The sequence below is a fragment of the Phascolarctos cinereus genome, unplaced genomic scaffold (assembly GCF_003287225.1).
Source record: "Phascolarctos cinereus isolate Bilbo 61053 unplaced genomic scaffold, phaCin_HiC Scaffold_3;HRSCAF=262, whole genome shotgun sequence".
Taxonomy (NCBI): Eukaryota; Metazoa; Chordata; class Mammalia; order Diprotodontia; family Phascolarctidae; genus Phascolarctos; species Phascolarctos cinereus.
Window position 1 is genome coordinate 233,619,589 of NW_027555736.1, and position 23,275 is coordinate 233,642,863.

Here is a 23,275-nt window from a genome sequence, read left to right on the forward strand (position 1 = left end):
GAAATTAATTTAGAGGAACAAAACTTACAGAATATCAAGAAAAAGTTAAAAAAAGGAAGGACTGAAGGGGCAATATGAGTAAAGAGGAGCAAATGCTGAATATAACGAAGAAACATCTTGAATTGACAGAAGCCCAAGAAATAAACCCAGAAGAAAACAGTAACTCCACAAGTCCAAACAGAGCCTCGGAGAAAAGAAGGCACTGGCCATGAGAACTATAAGAGTAACATGAAGAAATTAAACAAGAGAAATAAAATACAGTGCTAAAGGAAACAACAGTGAGGGTAGAAAGGGAAAGGAGAGTTAACCATTTAGATGGTGGTAAGCCTTACCCAAGAATTTAATCCTTGAAACTTGGAAGGAGTCAAATAGAAAACAATTCAAGACAATAATCAATATCAAAACAAAATAAAAATATGAAAAAAAACCCCAGAAGATAACATAAGGTATATACTATCAAAAACAACAAACCTAGAAAACAGGTGAAAGAGAGATAATCTAAGAATGATTGGACTACCTGAAAAATCATGATCCTCCCCAACCCTCCCTCCCCTCTAAAAACCCTTTCTTTGAAAAGAGGGAAACAGGGAGCAAAGAAAGGAAGAACTACAGGATAGGGAATAGCATAAAGAAAAACACACAATTAACAATCATAATTGTGAACATGACACACATCCTCAAAATGGAAAGGGATATGAGAATGAATTAGAAAAAATGTTTATAAAAAATGCACTTGAAATATAATTCATAAAGAGTTAAAATAAGAGGTAAGAACAAAATGTATTATGCTTCAGTTGACCTTAAAAAAAACAGAGGTAGCAATCATGATTTCAGATAAAGCCAAAGCAAAATTAGACTTGAATAAGAGATTTTTTTAAAATGTCATTATGCTTAAAGATATCTCTGATACTGAAAACTTAACACACATGCACTAAAAGGCATAGCATCTAAATGCTTAAAGGGAACATTATGCAAATTAAAGAGAGAAATAGACAGTAAAACTAGAATACAGACCTCAATATACCCCTTTCAGACTTAGACAAATCTAGCAAAAACAAACAAATAAAAAACAATAAGGAAATTTAGAACCTGAATAGAATTTTAGAAAAGTTAAATGTGATCTCTGGAAATTATTGACTGGGAGTGGAAAGAAGAATACATATTTCTCAGTAGTGCATGGCACCTTGACAAAGATTGGCAATGGATTAGGGCATAAAAATTTCCATCAAGAGAACTGAAAACTCTTAACAATCATATGAAAGAATGCTCCAAATTATTAATGATAAGAAAAATGAAAATGAAAGCAATTCTGAAGTTCTACTTCACACCTGGCAGACTGATAAAGATGATAAGAAAGAGAAAATAGCAATTACTGAAGTGGCTATGGGAAAACAGAAACACTAATGCAGTGCTAGTGGGACTGTAAATCAGTCCAGCTATTCTAGAAAGCAGTTTGGAATTATGCCCCCAAGTCACTAAACTGTACATATCCTTTAACCCAGTAATACTAGACCAAAGGAATCAATCAATCCAAATATAAACATTTATTGGGCACCTACCTTGTGCTAGGCATTGTGCCAGGCACTTGGTTTGTACAAAAAGGGGCAAAAGACAGAACCTGCTCTGAAGGAACTTACAATCTAATGGAGGAGACAAGCAAACAAACATATATACAAACCAGCTATACAGGTATTTAGATAAAAAGCTATATAGATAAATAGGAAATAATTAACAGAGAGAACCTTTAAGCACTACAATTATGAAGGGCTAGAAAAGGCTTCCAGTAAAAAAAAAAAAAAAAAAGAATTTTAGTTGGAAGTTAAAGGAAGCCATGGAAATCATTAGAGTTGAAGATCTAGGTATGAGGAAAAGTCAGAGAAAATGCCCAGAGCCAAGAGATGGAGATGTTGTCTGTGGCATAGCCAGAGGCCAATGTCGCTGGATTGAAGAGTAGGTTTCAGGGAATAATGTATAAGAAGACTGGAAAGGTAGAAGGGGCCTAAGTCATGAAGGGCTGTAAATGCCAAAGAGAGGATTTTGTATTTGATACTAGAAGTGACTGGGAAGTGGCTGGAGTTTACTGAGTAGGGAGGTGGGCGACACAAACAGACCTTCACTTTAGAAAAATTATTTCAGTGACTGAATGGAGAATGCTTTGGGGTAAGGAGAGACTTGAGAGGGGCAGACCCACCAGCAGACTGTGCAATCACACAACTGTTCTGACTGGGTCCACCTCGAATTTATGCTACATAATTCAACTGGGGGGGGCAGCTAGGTGGTGCAGTGGATAGAGCACCGGCTCTGGATTCAGGAGGACCTGAGTTCAAATCCGGCCTCAGACACATAACGCTTACTACCTGTGTGACCCTGGGCAAGTCACTTAACCCCACTGCCTAACCAAAAATAATAATAATAATAATAATTCAACTGGGCCTTCACTGCTGCTAGGCAATCCTACTGTAACATCCTTATCAAGTTACCCTCCCCCTCTCCAAAGTAATTCGTCCAAACCTTCTCATCCTTCCTCAAACCTCCCACGGTTCCCCCTCTCCTCGACTCTCTTAACTGAGAAACTTGCCTCATATTTTACAGAAAAAAGAAACTGAGGCCATTTACTATGAACTCTCTCTTCTTCTCTTCCTCATCTCCTATCCATCAGGTGCTTTCTGCCATTATCTCCTCCTTCTCCTCATCTCGAATAATGAAGTGGCCTTCCTCCTTAACCCCTCCACTTGTTTAAGTGATCCTACGCCATCCCGTCTCCTCTAAAAGACCGCTGCCTCCACCTTCCCCACTCTCACTTATTGTCAATCTCTCCCTGTCTGCTGGTCCGTTCCTTTCTGCCTACAAACATCCCCATGTTTCCCTAACTTGATCTTTCCATCCCCACTAATCACCACCCTATTTCTCTTCTGTCCTTTGAAGCTGAAACCCTCAAAAAGGCTGTCTACAACAGGCGCCTTTATCTTTCCACCTACTCTCTTCTTAACTCCTTACAATCTGGTTTCCCACCTTATCATTCTACGAAAACTGCTCTCTCCAAAGTTACTAAGGATATCTTAGCTGTCAGATCCAGTGGCTTTTTTCTCCTTGTTCTCTCTGCAGCCTCTGACACTGTTGATCAGGCACTCCTCCTTGAAAGCCTTCTCTCTGGGTTTTCAAGACACCACTCTCCTGACTCTCCTCCTACCTATCTGACCACTTTGTCTACTCTACTAGTTCTTCTTCCAGATTACACCCTCTAACCATAGGTGTTCCTCAGGGTTCTGTCCTGGGCCCTCTTCTCTTTTCCCTCTGTACTACTTCACTTGATGATCTCATCAGCTCCTATGGATTTAATTACCATCTCTATACTCATGATTCTCAAATCTACCTGTCCTGCCCCCAAATTCTCTGCTGATTTCCAATCTGGTATCTCCAACTACCATTCAGACATCTCAAACTAGACGTCCAATAGATACCGACACATCCAAAATGGAATTCATTATCTTTCCCCCTGAACCCTGTCCCCCCCCACTAGAAGTCATCTTTGACTGCTCGCTATCTCACTCCATATATCCAATCTGTTTCCAAGGCCTGTCAATTTTACCTTTGCAATATCTCTCCAATACACCTCTCTTCTGACATGGCCACTTCTCTGGTGCAGTCCTTCATCACCTCACACCTTCATTCTTTCATTAGCCTGCTGGTAGGTGTGCTTGCCTCTAGTCTCTCCCTACTTCAATGCATCCTCTACTCAGCCACTAAAATGATTTTCCTGAAGCACAGGTCTGATCATGTCACACACACCACCTCCCCCCCAACTCTTCAATAAACTCCAGTGGCTTCCTTTTGCCCTTAGGATCAAATACAAAATGCTCTGTTTGGCTTTCAAAGTCCTCAATAATCCAGGCCCCTCCTACTTTTCCAGTCTTCGTACATCTTATTCCCCGACACATACTCTTCAATCTAGTGACACTGCCCTTCTGACCATTCCATCAACAACTACAGTTCCAGAGGACTGATGATCAAGTGTGCTACTTAACCTCATGATAGATAGGAGATGGACCTAAGATGCAGAATAAGACATTCATTTGCAAACATGGCCAATGTTGGAGTTTGTTTTGCTTGACTATGCAAAGGCTTTGTTTTCTTTTTTCTTTTCAACACTTGGGTGGAAAACAAAGGAAGAATAGGTATGGGGTAGCAAAAAAAAAAAAAGTAAAAGAAAGATGGGGATCAATGAAGCATCTTTTTTTTTCCCCATTGAACAGAAAGGAACAGAAGGAAGGTCAGAAAGAATTATAGACAAGAAAAGTTTTTAAAGTTATATATTAAATTTCTGGAAATCGACAATTCCATGTACAATCCTCTTCTATTATATTATGTATAAAATGTAGCATTTATATAGTGCTTTAAAGTTTGCAAAGCACATCACATGTGTTATCTCATTTGACCCTCGCACAACAACCTTATGAGGTAGGTGCTACTATTATACCAATTTACTAGAGATTAAGTGACCAATCCAGGGCCACTCAGCTAAGAAGAATCTGGGACAGGATCTGAACTCTCAGATCTTCCTGACTCCAAGTCCAACATTCTATAGCCTGAGCCACCTAGATGCTTATGGAAATGCCCATTTTATCTTGTATTTGTTAAGTTCATAATGAAAATAAAATAATTTTCTTTAAAAAGTGATTAGATAACATAATTCCACAGTCTACCCAGTCAGCTCAGTTGCCTGACTTCCTTAAGGTCCACAAAGCTGCACTACACACCAGTCTTTTTCTGGCTATCAACAACTTCGTGCCCTGTGCTTTCCATCCCAGAAACCTTGATAATAAATGTCACTAGCTATTCTCAACAAGGTCAAATCCCATCACATTTTCAAAGCTAAAAATTATTTTCAGCGGTTGGTATATTAAATTGTCTTTGTAAACTAATAATTTCTCATGCTATTACAGTATTGAATGTGATAAAATAAAGCTAGTGCTTTCGGGTTTACCTCTCCTTAACACTTTCCTTACTACATACATGCATTTGCACTAAGAGGCTTTGATTAAACTTATCACTGAATCCTCTCCAGTTCTAAATCAATCCTGTGATAACAAGTCACACTGTAAGAAGCAAATATTCTCACGTACTAGTGCAGTGGAAAGCCTTTATACTTTCACAGGGGACATTTTCAATTTTATCTCAGTTTTTCAGAGGACAAATTGCACCAAAATTATTTTTAGATGGTTATCTTAGGCTACTTGAACTAGAGAAGTGATAGAATTTGGATGGGCTGTATAACACATCCCTTACTCTCTTGGCTACTTATCCATTATGATCAGTTTTAGGATGTAAGTCTGCCTAAAGGGGAGGGAGAAGGAGAGAGGAAATTCTATTCTAGATGCTATTCTATCCCTCTCAATCTTTTCCTTTCACCATTTTCATTCTGATTCTATTTTTATGATCGCTCTTCAACTCCTACTGTAGGATACTCTCAAAATTCACCTTGAAGAGAATGAAGTATGTAGGAGAAAGATACCCAGACTGAAGAGTATTTTCAGATCTAAGAAAGATTCTTAAATATCACTCTCAACCTCATTCTAAATAAAGCTGATACTTCTAAAGCAGAGGTTCCCAAACTTATTTGACTTACTACATCCTTTAAATAAAAAATTACTCCGCACCCCCCTGGAAATCTACTTTCTTTAACCCTTTAACAATTTTTTCTTTGTTGAAATTTGCCATTTTAAAAAATACATAGTGCATCTTAAATTTAATAATTTATTGTAAATTTGTGGTGTTTTCCCTCCATTGAAATTTTGATGATGCAATATTGCATCATGTAACCGTATAGTATAGTACTGTAAACAAGTCATTACATGCACATATTCCTACCAATGCATGCTGGACTTCCCAACAATGGGCAACACGCTCTCCTGCCAATATTCACTTGTTAAGACCTGTCTGTGGACTTGAGCACTGATAACTTGCATTTTGTGTGTTTATCTGAAAAATAATGTAATTACTATGACCTTAATTCTGTTACACAACAGATGAAACATGTATGAATGGTTTTCCAAAATTTTCTTTTCTTCTCTTCTTTCCTTATGCTTCCAATACCCTCTTATTTTTATTCAATGCCCCACAATTGCACTCAAGGCTAATACCGCCCCCTCATCATTCTAGCACCCTCCAAGGTGCAGTATCACCTCCGCAAAAGTATAGTGGTACTGTTTCTGGCAGCTTTGATCCTGGATCCACTTGTCTATTTTAAGTCTTCGAAATCACAAGACCAGCTAAGAAGGATAGGTGCCTTTCTTCCCCCCCAGCCACTCCCTCATCCTTCAAGTTATATTAAAGATACTTTAAGTACATTTCCAGTCCCAGATGAAGATCAGGTAAGAGAAGTTAGACCAGTTAGAGAAGCCTTGGGTAGGTCTCATCATTGGTGAGGAAGGACAGATCCTGTAATAGGTACCAGAAACAATATATTCCTTTTTCCTGATTTAAAAAAAAAATTCTCCTAAGACTGGAGGACTGTCCCTACAAACGATCATATTAATTACAGGATTTGGAGCTAGAAGGTTCCCAAAAGATGAAGAACTGAGACTTTGATAGATGAGATGATTTGCTCAAGATCACACAATAATTATGTAAGGGAGGATCTGAATCCAGAATCCTTTACCTTGAATTCAGTGCTCTTTCTAATATACTATGGAATGTTGAAGCTGAAAGGCATAATAGGATCAAAGATTCCGAGAGGGGAGGGACTTTATTAATCTAACATGCACATTTTATAATTGAGGATACTAAGACACAGAGAGTTTAAGAGATGACCAAGGTTACAAAGCTAGTAAAATAGCTAGTCCAGAACATACTAATATCATACTTGCTCTTTTGTTAATAGCTGGGTCCTGACTGGCACAAATAATCAATCCTGTGAAGTAGTCTCATATTCACATTCATACTACTAGAAGTTATAATTATTGGTCCAATCCATTCAAACCATGCAGTATAAATCTGAATAATGTGACCACTCCACGTTATTTGTACTAATCATTGGGCACTAGCCATGGCTTACATTACACCAGGAAGCGGGAAACAGTTAAGTCACCAACAGCCACGATGGCAAGAGCGAGCCAATCCGAGATTCTTGGTTAGATTCTAGGTCCTGGCAAGTGTTTTATAGAATTGTGTGCAACGGGCCAGCTCTAAAGGAAAAAGCACCTAGAAGCTGTAGTGGCAGTTTAATGATGAGACTCCACATTTATGTAGCAGAGTGATTAATTACAAAGTGATGATGGCTACTTTGCTTCTAAGAGGTGTGAAATGTTGGAGAGGGAGGAGCACCAAAGACAGACCAGACTGTCCCATAACAAAAGGAAATACAGTATGTCTGCAAGATATGAAGCTTATTAAATAGATTTACTTGGGGTTTTAGGTCACCTGAGCATCAAGATTGTAGATTAGACATTTTCTCTATCTCCACAACCTCTCAAAATCCTTTAAAACAGTAATTACATATGAAAGATCAGGCAGTTTCAGCCATTTCCATGGTCTAAGATGCTCAGAATCAAAAAGAAGGTTTAAAAAACAACAACCTAGGAACTGATCCTCATTGACCTCACTTAGCACCCCTCTCCAACTCCCATAATGCTGGCAGCAAGGCTGCACTGGCAGACCCAAGGACATGCCACAGGCTTAAACAAAAACCCACTCTCACACCCCAGCCCCCTCCCTCTGCCTCTTTCCAGTTCCATATAGGCCCCGTCCCCCAGGTTGCAGAAGTTTGCTCAGGCCTTGACAGCCAGCTTGGCTATAGCTCTTTAGGAGCAAAAGCCTGCCAGGGACTGCGACCCAGAAGCACTAGTGCTGCAAGGTTCAGAATGGGTAGTGCCAAGGAAAATAGGCTCTGAACTGCCAGCTCTGGGTCAGAGAACTGAGGAACAGACGGAGTGGGACAGGTCACTGGCACAGCATTCAGCTAAGGTCAACCACTCAAAAGTCACCTGGGGCAAAGACATAGGTCTTTGGTGGTGAACGCTGAATTGGCCACTGTAGGAGAAAGCTGAAATGCTTTGAGATTCAGCCCCCTAAATAAACCACAATCACAGGGAGGGAATAAGGAAGTAAGTGATAAGGAAAATAAAGGGGTAGGGGGGAGAATGAAAGTACCAAAGGTTTCAGGAAGCAGAAAACTCAAAGATCTTGAACATAAGCAAACAGATCCACAGGAAAAACAGTAACAACAGAAGGAAATATGGTCTCCCAATTTAGTAAATCTGTTCAGGCATCTGTGAATAAATACTGCAAAATAAAGGAAAATAATTCAACACTTGATAAGAAAGAGGACCCTGAAGAATTGGAGAACATGGAACTACAATACACTGTTCCTGAGTGGTCTAAAAGAGAAATGAGAATTATGAGAACAGAATTTATAGCCTGCATAGCAAAAATAATGGGCAGAATAGAAAAACTTGAATCTTCAATGGCAAGCCTCACCAAAGAAACAAAAAAGAGAATAATACATTAAGAAAAAACACAGAAGTAGGGGCAATCTAGAAGAAGAGAGGCAAAATAATAATAATAACAACAATAATAACAACAACAACAACAATAAAAGAAAACATACTCACTATGTAAGCAAAACATACGGATCTCAAAGACAGTACGTGTAGAGACAACCTTAAGATTATATGTCTCCCAGAAGAACACAGTATAATAAAGGAAATAATAGAAAAGAACTTCCCAGAACTTTTGAACATAGAAAATGAAATTCCAGCTGAAAGAATTCATAGATTGCCTCAAAATAACAAAAAGCCCAAGGCTGCAAACTCCAAGACACACAGTGATTAAATTTAATGATTCAGAAACAAGTTCTGCAAGCCATCAGGAGAGAGACCTTCAAATACAATGGGCATTTAAATAACACAAGAATATTCAGCACCCACTAGAAAAAGGAGGAGGCAATGGAATATTGTGTTCCAAAGAGCACAGGAGCTCAGAATATAGTCCAGGGTGACCTATTCTAGAAATCTGAGCTTAACCATATCGGACAAAAGATGGAAATTCAACATTAAAAATGGAGGAAAACATAAACTTAACTCTTATAACTTTAAACATAAATGGATTAAACAATCCAATAAAATGAAAAAGAGTGATAGATTGGGTAAGAAAGCAAAACCTTACGATCTGCCGCTTACAAGAAACATATTTTAAAAATAAGACATACACAAAATATAACTGAGGTAATGAGGGAAAAAAATTTGCTGTGAATCAAGTGATTCCAAAAAAGCAAAAGTTGCCATCATTTATCAAAGCAAAAACAAATATGCAAAAAAAATTTTTTTTGAATAAACAAGGAAATTACATTATGCTAAAAGGAACCACAGAAAACAAATCAATATCAGTAATACAACTTACATGCTCCAAATGCCTTAACATCTAAATTCATTAGGGAAACTATCTGAGCTTCAAGCAGACATTGTGGTGACAAGATTCTTCAACACATCTCTATCAATTTTTTGCTAAGTCTAACAGGAAAATAATCACAAGGGAAAATATGGAACTGGAAAAAGACTTATAGTGCCTTCTAAATGGAACAGCAAAAGAATATACATATTTCTCTATACCAAAGGAAACTTTTACAAACATTAACCATTAAGTAGGTCACAGAGATATTGCCAACAAATGTAAAAGGGCAGGAATAGTCAATATATCCTTTATAGACCATAATGCAATAAGAATAGACATTATTTCAAGGCTCATAAATAAAAGTTACAGACCCAAATGCAGACTTAACGATGAAATGTTAAATAATGAATAAGGTCAAAGAACAAATCATAGAAACAATAACTATGTAAAAAAAAATGGTAGTGATGCAACAACATACCAAAATTTCTGGAATGCAGCTAATGCAGTATTTGGGTCAAAATCATACATTAACAAAATAGAAAAGGTGAAACATTTTTTCTCTTTCTTCATTTTCCTTAGTTTTTATTTTGTTTTTGTTTTTTGTAACATAGATTTTATAATTTCATATGCAAAATGGGTATTGCCTTCTCAATGGGTGGAGGAGAGACGAAAGGAAGGAGAGAATTTGGAACTGAAAATAAAAATAGAAAAATAAAATAAAATAGAAAATGAGAAGGTTAATGAACTAAATATGCAATGAGACAGAAAATAAACAAACCTAAAATAAGCAGAAGAGATTAAAAAATAGAGGTGAAATAGATAAATTAGAAACAAAAAAATCTCTACAAAAATGATAAAACTAAAAGGTGATTCTTCAAAAAGACTAAAGAAATTGATACTCCTAGTTAATCTGACTAAAAAGAAGAGAGTAGAAAATCAATAAAATACAAATGAACAAGGTAAAATTACAGCAAAACCAGAAGAAATAAAAACAATAATCAGAACATATTATACATAGGTATATGCTAATAAAACAGAGAACACAAAATAGAGGAATATCTTCAAAAATATAATATACTCAAACTATGAGACACCAGATGGAGATCCTAAATAGCTTGATCTCAGAAAAATAAATTGATTTAACTACAAAAGAACAACCAAAGGAAAAAAATATTGATCCTGATGAAAGAATTCTATCAAACTTTTAAAAAAATAGTTGGTATTCACACTTCACAAATTATTCTCAAAAACTGAGAAAGAATCCCACCAGAATCTCTTTATGAGGCAAATATCATCCTAACACCTAAATGAGAGAAAAATAAAACACAGGCAGGAGGAGGCGAACTATAGGCCAATATCATTAATGAACATTGACTCAAAAATTTTGAACGAAATCCTATTAAACAGACTACAGCAATTTATCCAAGAAATCATTCATTAAGATCAAGTGGGATTTATGACAGGAATGCAAAGATGGTCCAACATTACAAAGACTGTCAACATAATTAATCATATTAAAAACAAAAACATTCAAAACCACACAATCATCTCAATGGATGCAGAAAAGACCTCTGGCAGAGTAAAACATCTTTACACTAAAAATTCTACAAAGTATAAGCAAAGAGGGACCTTTTTCTAATATCACAGAAAGCATCTATCTAAAACCAAAAGCAAGTATCCCATGCAGAGGGATACACTAGAATCTTTTCCAATAAATACAGGAACGAAACAAGGATGCCCACTCTCCTCATTAGTATTCAATATAGTCTTAGAAATACTCGCAATAGCAATGAGCAAAACTAAGAGAAAGGAATTAAAGGAATAAATGTAAGTAAAGAGGAGATAAAAATTATTCCTGTTTGCTAATATGATGGTTTCCTTAGAAAACTCCAAGGAACTGGCAAAAATAATAACTAAGACAATAGCTTCAGCAAAGTCGCAGGCTACAAAATAAAACCTAAAAAAAAAAACAGCATTTCTGTATAGCAGTAACAAAACACAAGAACCAATAAGAGAAAGGTGAATCTCATTCCAAATAACAACAAAATGTATAAAATATCTGGAGAACAACCTCCCAAATCACACAAAGGACTTACATAGATTCAATTACAAAGTATTCCTTAAAGAAATAAACAACAACCTAAATAGCTGGAGAAATATTTGGTAATCATGGTTAGGCTGAGACAATATACTAAAACTGACAATGCTAACAAAATTAATTTATACTTTTAATGCTATACCAATCAAATTACCAAAGGGATACTTAACAGAACTTGATAAAATAATAAAACTCGTTTGGAAAAACAAAAGATATAGAATATTAAAAGAAATGATGAAAACAAGTAAGAATGAAGAAGAAACAGCACTTCAGATTTCAAAGTGTATTATAAAGCAGTAGTCATAAAAATCATCCAGTATTGGTTAATGAGCAGAGATAGATTAATAGATTAATCTAGATAAAGGATACTCAGAAATAACAGAACTCAATAACCCGGTGTTTGATAAACTGGAAAATATAAATTACCTAGGGAAAACTTCTAATTTGATTTTTTTTTAAACTACTAGAAAAACTAGAAAGCAATCTGGCAGAAATTAGGCATAGACCAACACCTTATTCCACACTTCACAATACATTCTAAACAGATACATGACCTTAATATTAAAAATCATACTATAAAATAAAACATCATAAAAGAAACAGATCATATAGCTCTCAAAGCTATGGGTAAGAGATGTATTCTTAACCAAACAAGAGTTACAGGTAATTACAAAAGATAAAATAGATAACTTTGATTACTTGAAACTGAAAAGCTTCTACACATATAACATTACTGAATCTAGAATAAGAAAGGAAGTGGTAGAATGGGAGAAAAAAAATGTTTGTATCAAATTCCTCTGATAAGGATTTAGTATCCAAGATATATAAACAAATAATAAAATAGGTATTATACATATACTTATACACACACACATATACATATGACTGATATCCATTCCCCAATAGATATGGTCAAAGGATTATAAACAAACAGTTCTCAAAAGAACCATAAAGTATTCACAACCACATAAAGAAATGATTTAAATCACTACTAAGAGAAATACAAATTTATGGGGCAGCTATGTTGGTGCAATGGATGGAGCACCGGCCCTGGAGTCTGGAGGACCTGAGTTCAAATCCAGCTTCAGACATGATACTCACTAGCTGTGTGACTCTGGGTAAGTCACTTAACCCCAATTGCAGAAGGAAGGAAGGAAGGGAGGGAGGGAGGGAGGGAGGGAGGGAGGGAGGGAGGGAGGAAGGAAAGAAAGAAAGAAAGAAAGAAAGAAAGAAAGAAAGAAAGAAAGAAAGAAAGAAAGAAAGAAAGAAAGAAAGAAAGAAAGAAAGAAAGAAAGAAAGAAAGAAAGAAAGAAAAGAGAAATATAAAATTTTTTTTAAATCCTGAAGTTTTATCTCACACTCCGCAAACTGGAAAAAATGATCAAAAAATGGCAACAGATATTGTTGGAGAGATTATGGAAAGACAGGCACACTACTACCTTGTTGGTGGAGCTATAAAATGGTACAATCATTTTGGAAAGCAATTTGGAATTATGCAAATAAAGTGACTAAAACTTCCTTACTCTTTGAACAAGAAGACTCCATTACTGGACTTATACCCCAAGGAAGCCATAGATAAGAAAAATGTCCCCATATACTCCAAAATATTTAAAGTAGCACTTTTTTGTGATAGTTAAGAATTGGAAACAAGTAGATGCCCATCAACTGAAGAAAACCAATTGTGGTACATGAATTAATGGAATATTACTGTACTAACAGAAATGATGTATGTGATTAATACAGAGAAGCATGGAAAGATCTATTTGAACTGATGCAGAGTGAAGAAAGCAGAGATAAGAAAACAATACACACAATAACTATAACAACGTTAAAGGAAAAAGTGGAGATATCACAAAATCAAAAGTAAATGACAAAATTATAAAAGATTAAGTGGAACTCAAATAAAGAGATATGAGAAGACATGCCCAATCTACCCCTTCATGGAGGTAGTAGGTCTACAAGTCTTCCATGTTGCACATGTTTTTGGACTTTTTCCATGTGTTGATCAGTTGTATTTACTTATTTTCCTCTAAAAAAAATACTATTTTTCATACGGGATGGCTCTTGGGTAGGAGGAAGAGGAAGATACTATGGTGATATAAGAAAAGGTATATCAATGGATAGAGCTCCAGCCCTGAAGTCAGGAGGACCTGAGTTCAAATCCAGCCTCAAACCAAACACTAGACATTTACTAGCTGTGTGACCCTGGGCAAGTCACTTAACCCCAACTACCTAAAAAAAAAAAAGAGCAAGAGAGACAGGGAGAGAGAGATAGAAAAGAAAAAAGAAAATGTATATCAATAAAAACTTTAAAAACAGATTGACTCAGAGATTATTAAATAGATTGACCCACAGGATTAAAGGTATATATGATGAAGGGTTTGTTAGTACTGCTTGCTGTCCTTTGGTCTGGATAGAAGAGTAGCCCTCCCTGTGGAGATTATATCATCAGGGAAGAGAAATAAGACATCTTGCAGGTGAAACTGGGAAGTGAGGAGGCAAGTCTAAGAACAGCTTTGTCTTGACGTTTCTAGTGGCTGAGAAGCTCTGGAGTTTTCAGTAGCTTGAGCTCTGCGGTACGAACCAATCTGTCAGCACCTTGAATGGGCAATGGGAAGGCTGAGAACTGTGAATTTTATCAGCACTACTGCAAGCCACCTTTCCTGATTTTGGCATATTATTTTGTGCATCCCCTGGGATGCTAACCCTAGGGAAGTTGGCCTAGAGAACCAGAAGCACATCCGTGCTTTCCCTCCTCCTAGACATCTTGTGAGCTATAGCTACACCTGGAATCTCCTGGTTGGCTAAGCATCGGGTGAGTCTCACGAATATAACGCCTTCCTAAGATAGCCTAGGACTGTTTCTCTGATATGATGCCTGCATGATCATCTCTCCCATCAATCTTAGAGACGGTCTGAGAACACTAGAAATAAAAATTGCTATATACTAAGTGGATAGAATTTCCAAATATTAGCCTAAGAGGTTATATGGTATAAGGGAAAGAAAAGCAAATTTGAAGACTTTGGTCTCAGTCTCAGCGCTGACATTAACTAGCTATATGATCTTGAGCAAATACTGAACCTCAGTCTTCTCAGCTGTATAATCTGGGGATTGCACTAAATGATATGAAAGGTCCTTTTCCAACTCAAATTCTATGATTCTGAGTCAGAAGGACTAACCAACACTGCATAACACTAAATGTGCCCAAGCCTCAGTTTCCCCATTGGCAAAACGAAGATCATACTCACCCCACCCCGAGGTCTCTTCAAGTATCCAATATAGTAAAGTCATTATTAATTTTAGCTAATTTTAGTAAGGAATTTCTTGGACTCGTTTGATAAAGAATACTTCAGTGATTTACAGGGAAGCAGGAAACAGGGAGGCCTGACAGAGGATTAACTTGAGAGCTGTATTGCCTTCTAGAAGTAAGAATTTCACAAACAGTTCATGAGATCATAAAATTCAGAGTAGAAAGGGCCGGGGAGGGTGATGCATTTCTTTAATCTCTTCCACTGAGAGAGGCGGAGGCTGGTAGAGAGACTGAGCTGCCATGGAGCTAATGAGAATCAGACACACACACCAAGTTCAGCCCCAAAACGGTGCGCCCCTAAAAGTAGAGGTCCCCTGGGCTACGTAAGGAGGCGCAAACCAGACTAGGTCAGAAATGGAGCAAGTCAAAGCTTCCACACCACTCAGCCCTGGCTGTGGGTAGCACAGCAGATAAGCACGGGGGCTGGAGTCAGGAAGATGTTAGTTCAAACTGGGCCTCAGACACTTCCTTTGTGATCCTGGGCAAGTCACCGCACCTCTGTTTGCCTCAGTTTCCTCAATTACGAAATGGGAATATTAATAGCACCTACCTTTCAAGGTTGTCACAAGGATCAAATAAGATAATATTTGTAAAAAGTGCTTAGCATAGTGCAGCCTGCCACATAGTAGGAGCTATATAAATGCTTATTCTCTTTCCCTTACCTCACTATGGATTCAGGCCCATGACTGGCTACTGTATTTCCTAGGAGGAATAAGGAGAACTAGTTTTAAAAAAAAAAAAAGGTTGGGAGGAATTGGAAAAGACCTCAGAGGCTATGTAATCTAACCCACTCGTTTCACAGATGAAAAAAATTAAGGTTTAGTGATTTACCCACAGTCACACAAGTAATAAGCTTCAGAGGCAGAATTTGAACCCAGATCCTCCAATGCTAGAACCAGTATTCTTTCTGCTATACCACACTCGTTCTGTTGGGCTTCCTTACGTTGGGTAAATAGAAAGTGAAATGATAAGGTCACACCTTGGACAGCTGGCCCTTGGAGTCAGGGGGATCCAGTGAAGAAAAACAGTAAGGGGGGCAGCTAGGTGGCGCAGTAGATAGAGCACCAGCTCTGGATTTAGGAGGACCTGAGTTCAAATCCAGCCTCAGACACATAATAACACTTACTAGCTATGTGACCCTAGGCAAGTCACTTAACCCCATTGCCTAGCCAAAATAAAATAAAATAAAATAAGATAAATGAAAAACAGTAAGGGTCTATCACTAAGCATGTTTTACATAAACTTTCTAGTTTGTCCTAGTGCCTAACAGAGCGTTCTAAACATACTAAGTATATGATAAAAGTTTGTTGAAGTTATCTGGGATTTTGTTGTGGATCCTGTGGTCTGGTTTCTCAATATGAAAAGCATATGCATCATGGGTATGCTGGCAAACATTCAACAACTGGCTCTCCAAAAATAATAACAATAATAACACAAAATAAAATAACACAAAAAACACAGATACTTCTAAGTTTAAACACACACACACAGACATATACATATACATGCACACAACACACTTTTAAGTTTGAATATATGTGTGCATATATGCCACACCTTTAAGTTTTTATACATATATATATACACACACATATATTTATACTATACTTTTAAGTTTACACACCACACACACACACACATACACACACATACACACATATACCCCACAACACACTTTTAAGTTTACTCTGCATTAACATTTTCTCCATTGCTTTCTAAGATCTAGACAATATAAAACAATTACATAAATAACTGAAGTCCTAATTTGTAGAATTTGCTGATTCCTGAGGTATAAATGATTTCACTGAAAATTTAACAATCAGCTCTCCTGACACACTGTAAGCTGTCTCTAGCACTGGAATGTATCAAAGTAGTTGCTATGTTTCTGCTGGTGATGAAAAGCATGGAAATTGACTAGTGTGCCTAATGAGTCATTCCTGGTTATAAACAGAACCCTGTTGTATAGTTATAATTGACCCTATGTGAAGAAGGCTATTATGCTGTCACCATCAGGTTGACATAAGGTAAGACCAGTTGCCAGAAACCAATCTGTATACAGGAAACGTTAAAAGTATGCTACCCTTGCTTCTGAACTTTGAAAGTGAGTATGGCTCCAGACTGTTAAGGGAATCAGGAAGGCAGCCCCCACAATCCCTCTGCCGAGAGCAAGTCACAGACAGAGGGTAAAAGGAGGTGAGACTGGGCATCTCCTCTCTTGCTTCACCCTTACGTTCTGAGGGCTGGAAAGAGAAGATGAAAAAGTGGAGAGGCTCTACTTATCACTGGAAAAGGCAACATATCCAGCTCCTCAAGTCCTATTGATTCCTTTCGGTAGCTAAACGCTTTTTATTTCTTTTTTTTTTGTGAGGCAATTTGGGTTAAGTGACTTGCCCAGGGTCACACAGCTAGTAAGTGTCAAGTGTCTTGTCTGAGACTGGATTTAGACTCAGGTGCTCCTATCTCCAGGGCCAGTGCTCTATCCACTGTGCCACCTCGCTGCCCCAGCTAAAAGCCTTTTAGAGACTCTTTAGCAGCAAACGTGTGGATCACCTAACCTAAGAGCTAAAGGGAATAACCTTCCCACCTAGAAGAAACAACTTACTTGTCTGTATCCCCTTCTGAATTTCCCTCTGCTCTTTTTTACGTATTTGCAAATGGGTCATTGCTGTTTTATTTATTTTCTTTCTTTAGCCTCACTATCACTAACCATCAACTTTCTTCCTTCTCCTCCAAGTTGTCTCTTCTAAAAAGTAAGCTTTGTCAAGCAAAACAAATTGAACCACTGGCCAAGTCAGAAAACATATGTCTCCCTCTTCACCTCTAATCTAACGCCTCTCCCTCCAAGGGTGGGAAGCATGATCAACACCAGTCTTTTGGCATCATGGTTGGTCACTGCATTGATCAGAGTTCTTAAATCTTCCAAATCTGTTTTTCTTTACAATGTTTTCATCACTACACAAATTATTCTAACTCTGCCTATTTTACTCTCTACCAATTTATACAAAAGTTCTCACCCTCTAGCTTCTGCCTGTGTCTCCTGGAGGCTCAAGGTGAACAAGCCCCACCTCAGTGCCATCTCTCGGTCTCCTCATATGCACATCCACCAAGAGTTGACTTTGTCCCCTGGGGCAGCCCTTACAAGCCGCTCCTGAATACTGAGGAGGAGGAGGCCAGTTTCATGCCTCCTGAAGTGCCCCCTTGCCTTATTTCCTCTCCTAGGAGAGTAACCTACTTAGAACTGGTTTTGCTCTCTGCTGTGGTTCAGACAGGCCAGGACAGAGATCCTGCTGATTTCAGGGTCCATTCATCAAAAATCACTCTGGCTGCAGCCCCCTTTCATGGTCCCTGACCAAAATCCCCCCAGGCTTCAAGCCATCTCATTGTGCAGTGCTGGACTGGATGAAGCAGATTACTGGTATTGCTCTTGGGTTTTACTGACCAATTCATCTTTGGTAGGTTATCTCTCAGGGAAGGCGAATGTGACTAGAATTTGTCACATAGCCATTTTCCCCCAAAATTCCCAAGCAACTTCCTAAGACTACAAGTTGCCAAAGAACTGCCGATCAGGATTGGTAGAAGGAGCTTATCCTAAGCCAATGGAATCACAAGAATGGTCAAAAAGAAATCCTCCTACTGAACGATATGAATATGATTCACTTCCTTCAAAATAATTAAGGGAGTGGAGTGAGACCTCACACACAAAATGGTTTGATTATTCTCTGGCATTCAGAGGGAAGCATTTTTAAGGATGAAGTCTTCCATTGTTAATAGATGGAAACAACACAGTGACTACTTAGGGGCTTAGCATTTAAAAGACATCAAGGCCATATGAGATAACCAGCTCATTTAGATCTGGGAATTCCCTACCAGTTTCATTGGGATCCTATTTTAAAAGCAGAACTTTACCCAACAGAAGTTTGGAGACACTGCGAGTATATAATGTTTTCCTTCTTAAATTTGACTTTTTTTTTTGGTAGGCAATGGGATTAAGTAACTTGTCCAAGGTCACACAGCTAGTGTCAAGTGTCTGAGGCCGGATTTGAACTCAGGTCCTCCTGACTCCAGGGCTGGTGCTCTATCCACTGTGCCACCTAGACGCCCCCTTAAATTTGACCTCTTAAAATAAAATGAAAAACATCTTTTTTACTTCTATTGTTTATTAGTAGGGATACCCAAAGTTAATACACTATTAACTTACCAAATGTATTTTAGGAAGCAACTTATCTTACCAAATAATTAATTCCCACTTTTGGAAAGTGGGTAGTTTCAAATCACATCTTCTAAATGAGAAAACTCAAGTAAAATCATTCTAGGAAGAGAGCCCATGCGCTCCTAATGATATTTTCTTACATTTTCAACAAATCAATAAACATTTATTAGACATCTATTTGTGTGCAGAGCATTAGCCTAGGCAATGGCTAAGATAAACTATTTAGCTAAGACAGGATCACTGCTCTTGCATAGCACACAGCCTAATGGGATATTGGTGGGATAAATGATGTTAGAGTGGTTCAATCAAAGTGCTATATAGGGTCTGACAGAGGAATAGTCATTACTGACTCCAGAAAAACTTCCTAGAAGTGGCTGTATTTGAATATGACTTCAAAACACAGGCAGGAATTCAACTAGCAGGTATTCTAAGCCTAGGGAAAAACAAAAGCAAAAGCATGTTGGAAAAGGGGGGAGGCATATAAAAGGCTAGTGAGTACCTCAGAGGGTTATTGGAAGAAAAGTGTTTTGTAAATTTTAAATCACTATATAAATGTGAGTTATTACTATCATCACCATCATCATCATTACCATAACTGCAGTTTGTCTGAAGCACAGAGTACATGGAAGAGAGTAGTAGGAGATAAAAGTACTAGTATAAGTAGTATGAGCTATGGCAATAAATTTCACTTGGAATGTTATATAATGCCTTACAGTTTATAAAATATTTTCACACAAATTAACTCACTTGAGTCTCATAAAAAAAAAACCCATGAGGTAGGCAAAGCAGGCTTTTTAATTAGTATTTTACAGATAAAGAAACTGGCTCAGGGAGATACGTTAAGTGTCTTCTTGCCTAATATACTACAGCTAATGGATCCTATATGAGAATCTAGGTCTTCTGTCACTTAATCCATGTTCTTTTCTTTCTTTTCTTTTTCTCTTGAAAAATGAAACTTTTCCCTCTTAATTTTTTTTTACTAATTTTGTTTTGATACATCAGTCGCTTCCAAATAATGCCCATAGTACTTTTCAATAAAAAAAAATTAAGCAAAACTTTGATTTAGTAACCAATGCATTTTATACTATATATATATATATGTTAACAAAATCTCTCCCAATACTATTACTAATTTCCCTGCTATAAATTCTATACTTTCTGGTCACAGAAAAGGCATCGCTATTCCTTACTAAGCTGTTCCTTCTACCTGTCCCCTTGGTCCGTTCACTTCTGCCTCTACCAGGACCTTGCTCTAGCAATCATGCCCCTTTAATCTCTATTCACCAGCTCCTCATCTACCTAAACACATATTCAAGTCTTCACAATACTTTTTTAAAAAGTATTTTCGTGACCCTTCCAGCCCATCCACCATCCATCTTCCTCTCTATCAACTTCATGAGTTGTTTACACCCAATGCCTCCAACTCCCCACTATCTACTGTCTCTACACCCTCACCCCCAACTAAGCTTCTGTCCCACTCACTCTACTTTAAGCTGCTTTCTCAAGTATCACTAACGGCCAAGTAATCAACAACCTTTTCTTTGGGGGTTCTCATTCTTTGTGACCTTTGTTTTTTCAAACATCTGACTGTTCCCCTTCCCTTCTACTGGAATATTCCTTCTTCCCTTGGCTTTAGAGTCGGTATACTGTCCCGGCTCTTCACTTATCCCTCTGTCCCCTTTGCTGGAGACTCCTCTTCTCCCAACCCTTTCATGTGGATGTTGCCCAAGAGCCTGTCTTTGGCTCTCTGCTCTTCTCTCTCCACTCTCTCCCCTGGCAATCTCCTCCCCCAGTTTGTACTACCACTTCTATGTAACTCAGGCCCAAATTAGTGTTTACACACAGTTCTGTCTTCTATTCTGGGCTTCAGACCAGCATCTCAACCTAGACGTTCCAGCAGCAGCTCAAACTGGACACATCCAAAACATAATTTATTACCTCCCCCCTAAACCTGCTCCTCTCTCTGATTCCACTACTTTGGTCACTGGAGACACCATTTACTCTGCTTCCCACATTCCAAACCTTGAGGTTATACAGGGTTGTCCCAAAAGGCATGGTGGAGTTTTTAAGCTTAAAACCGGGTTAAGACTTTGAGGATATACCAATGCAAATCCCCAATTCCTCCTTAACTTAGAGGAATGCCTGGGGCACTGAGGTTTTATCTTTGACTGTTCCCTCTCCTTCATCTGGTATAGACAATGAGTTACCACGTCTTATTGATTCTGACTCTACAATATCTATCTCCCCTTCTCTATTTCTAATACCACCATCCTGGTACAGGTTTCCATTACTGCCTGCCTGACTACTACAAACTGTCTCCTAATAAATCTTTTTACCTCCATTCTGTCCCCTGGCCCTCCAATCTAGCCTTAATATATGTGTCAGCATAACTTTTGTTACATCTCTGTCTGGTTATATCACTCTTCTACTCAACGGCTCCCTACTGCCTCAAATTCCTTAAAAGGTATACAAGGCACTATATACACTGGCACTATCACCTATTCTATTCCATCCACTCTGTGTCCTAATTAAACCAAATTCCCCTCTCTCATATGCTCTGTGTTCTCTCACTTCTGTACCATTATTCACACCTCATCTTTTGCCTGGGATGTCCTCCCTGTCCCATTCTTTTTATCTGTTGTCTTTACCAGTCCTTTAAAGCCCAACCCAAATGCCACTTTCCCCAAGAAATCCTCCCTGATCCCCTGTGTTAGTAACAAATTCCCCCCACTGACCTCAAGTAGCACTCTGTTTTGAATTCTAATCCACTTACCAAGTAACATTGTGTATTCCTTATCTGAGCTTGCTTCATAAACTCTTACTAGACTGTCAGCTCCGAGAGGGCAGGGAGAATCTCTTCTAACTTATCACCTCTCTTAGTGCCTAGTGTAGCGCTCTGTCTATCATTGAAGCTTAATAAATATTGGCTTAATGCTGAACAATGAGCCTACAGTTTTTTTGTCTTTACAAACAATGTCCTGTTCTCAAACCCAAACTATTTTCCCACCAACAACAATGAAGTTTGCTAAGAAAGCTTCCTAGAAAGGAAAACTCAGAAACATTCTATCTATGTTAAGACATCAAATGTGCACCTCTGGATAAAGGTATATAGCATTCTTGTGTGAAATTTGGTCTGAATTTTATAATAATTGCATTAAATACTCATGCACAACAATTATAGAAGATGTACAAATCTGTGATTACTTAAACAATCTATTGCTATGGACTGTTTAATTAACTACATTTGAGGAACTAAACTCTTTGATCTTCACTAAAACCGAACACCAATTCTGCTGAGGCTTATTCTGTACCAAAATACCTTCATGCTTACAGATTCTTTCAATAAATTGAGTGCAGAATTGCTGAATACCTTAAAACACATCATAAATCTTTACAATGACCTTGTGTGCAATAACTATTGTCATTTTAAAGATTAGGAAATAGACCCAAGGCTACCTAGTGACTCAGAAGTGGCAGGAATAGAAACCACAGGCAACAAGACATGATGCTGCTTGTAAAGGAACTAGCAAGGCCACTAAGTCCTTGATAAAAGAGGCTGTCTATTTTAAAAGCAGGATTTCCAATATTAAACTATCATTCTTCCCGTAGTACACACACATACACAAACACTCCTACACACACACACACACACACACAAACACACACATTTTGTCACCCCCAATTACAGCTCTTTCACAACAGACCACTCTTACCTTGGCCTTCACTGCATCATAACGGATTTGAGAAAACTCCCGGAGACCAAAAGATCCTCCAATGACGAGTATCTAAAACATGAAAATAAAGGGAAACGCCATCAGAAAAGTAGAATAACAGTATCTCTTTGCACTTCTGACCCTAATGCCAGTAGAATCAGAGCCACCATATGGACCAGGAAGGATAACATGTCAGGTTTAAAAGACAATAATAATGAGAACATATAGGCTACTACCACTCCAGTTAAACTTTTATCCATCTTTCCAGCTTGAGGCTGTATCTTCAGCTCATTATCGTGAAAGATCTTCAGGAAGTGCCCTTAGACTACTAGACCTAGGCAGATCAAAAAAAGAAGAAAAAGGGCTGATACATTAAAAAATATTTACGGTCACTTTTTTTTTGTAGTGGCACAGAACTGGAAACTAAGGGGGTGCCTATCAATTAGGGAATGATTATAAAAATTATGGCATATGAATGTAATGAAACACATTTTTAAAATGACAAAAGGGATGGGTTCAGAGAAACTTTGGAAGACTTGTACAAACTGATACAGAGT

At 37.9% G+C, this 23,275-nt stretch overlaps 1 protein-coding gene across 2 annotated transcripts in view; it reads right to left on the minus strand.

Annotated features, from left to right (window-relative positions):
- COX16 (cytochrome c oxidase assembly factor COX16) overlaps positions 1 to 23,275 on the minus strand; it is a 123,564-nt gene that overhangs the window by 69,311 nt on the left and 30,978 nt on the right. For both annotated transcript variants that reach the window (XM_020986411.2, XM_020986410.2), the window contains exon 2: positions 22,719 to 22,790. In XM_020986411.2, the coding sequence (XP_020842070.1) occupies positions 22,719 to 22,790 (72 nt within the window). The remainder of the gene's footprint in view (positions 1 to 22,718; positions 22,791 to 23,275) is intronic.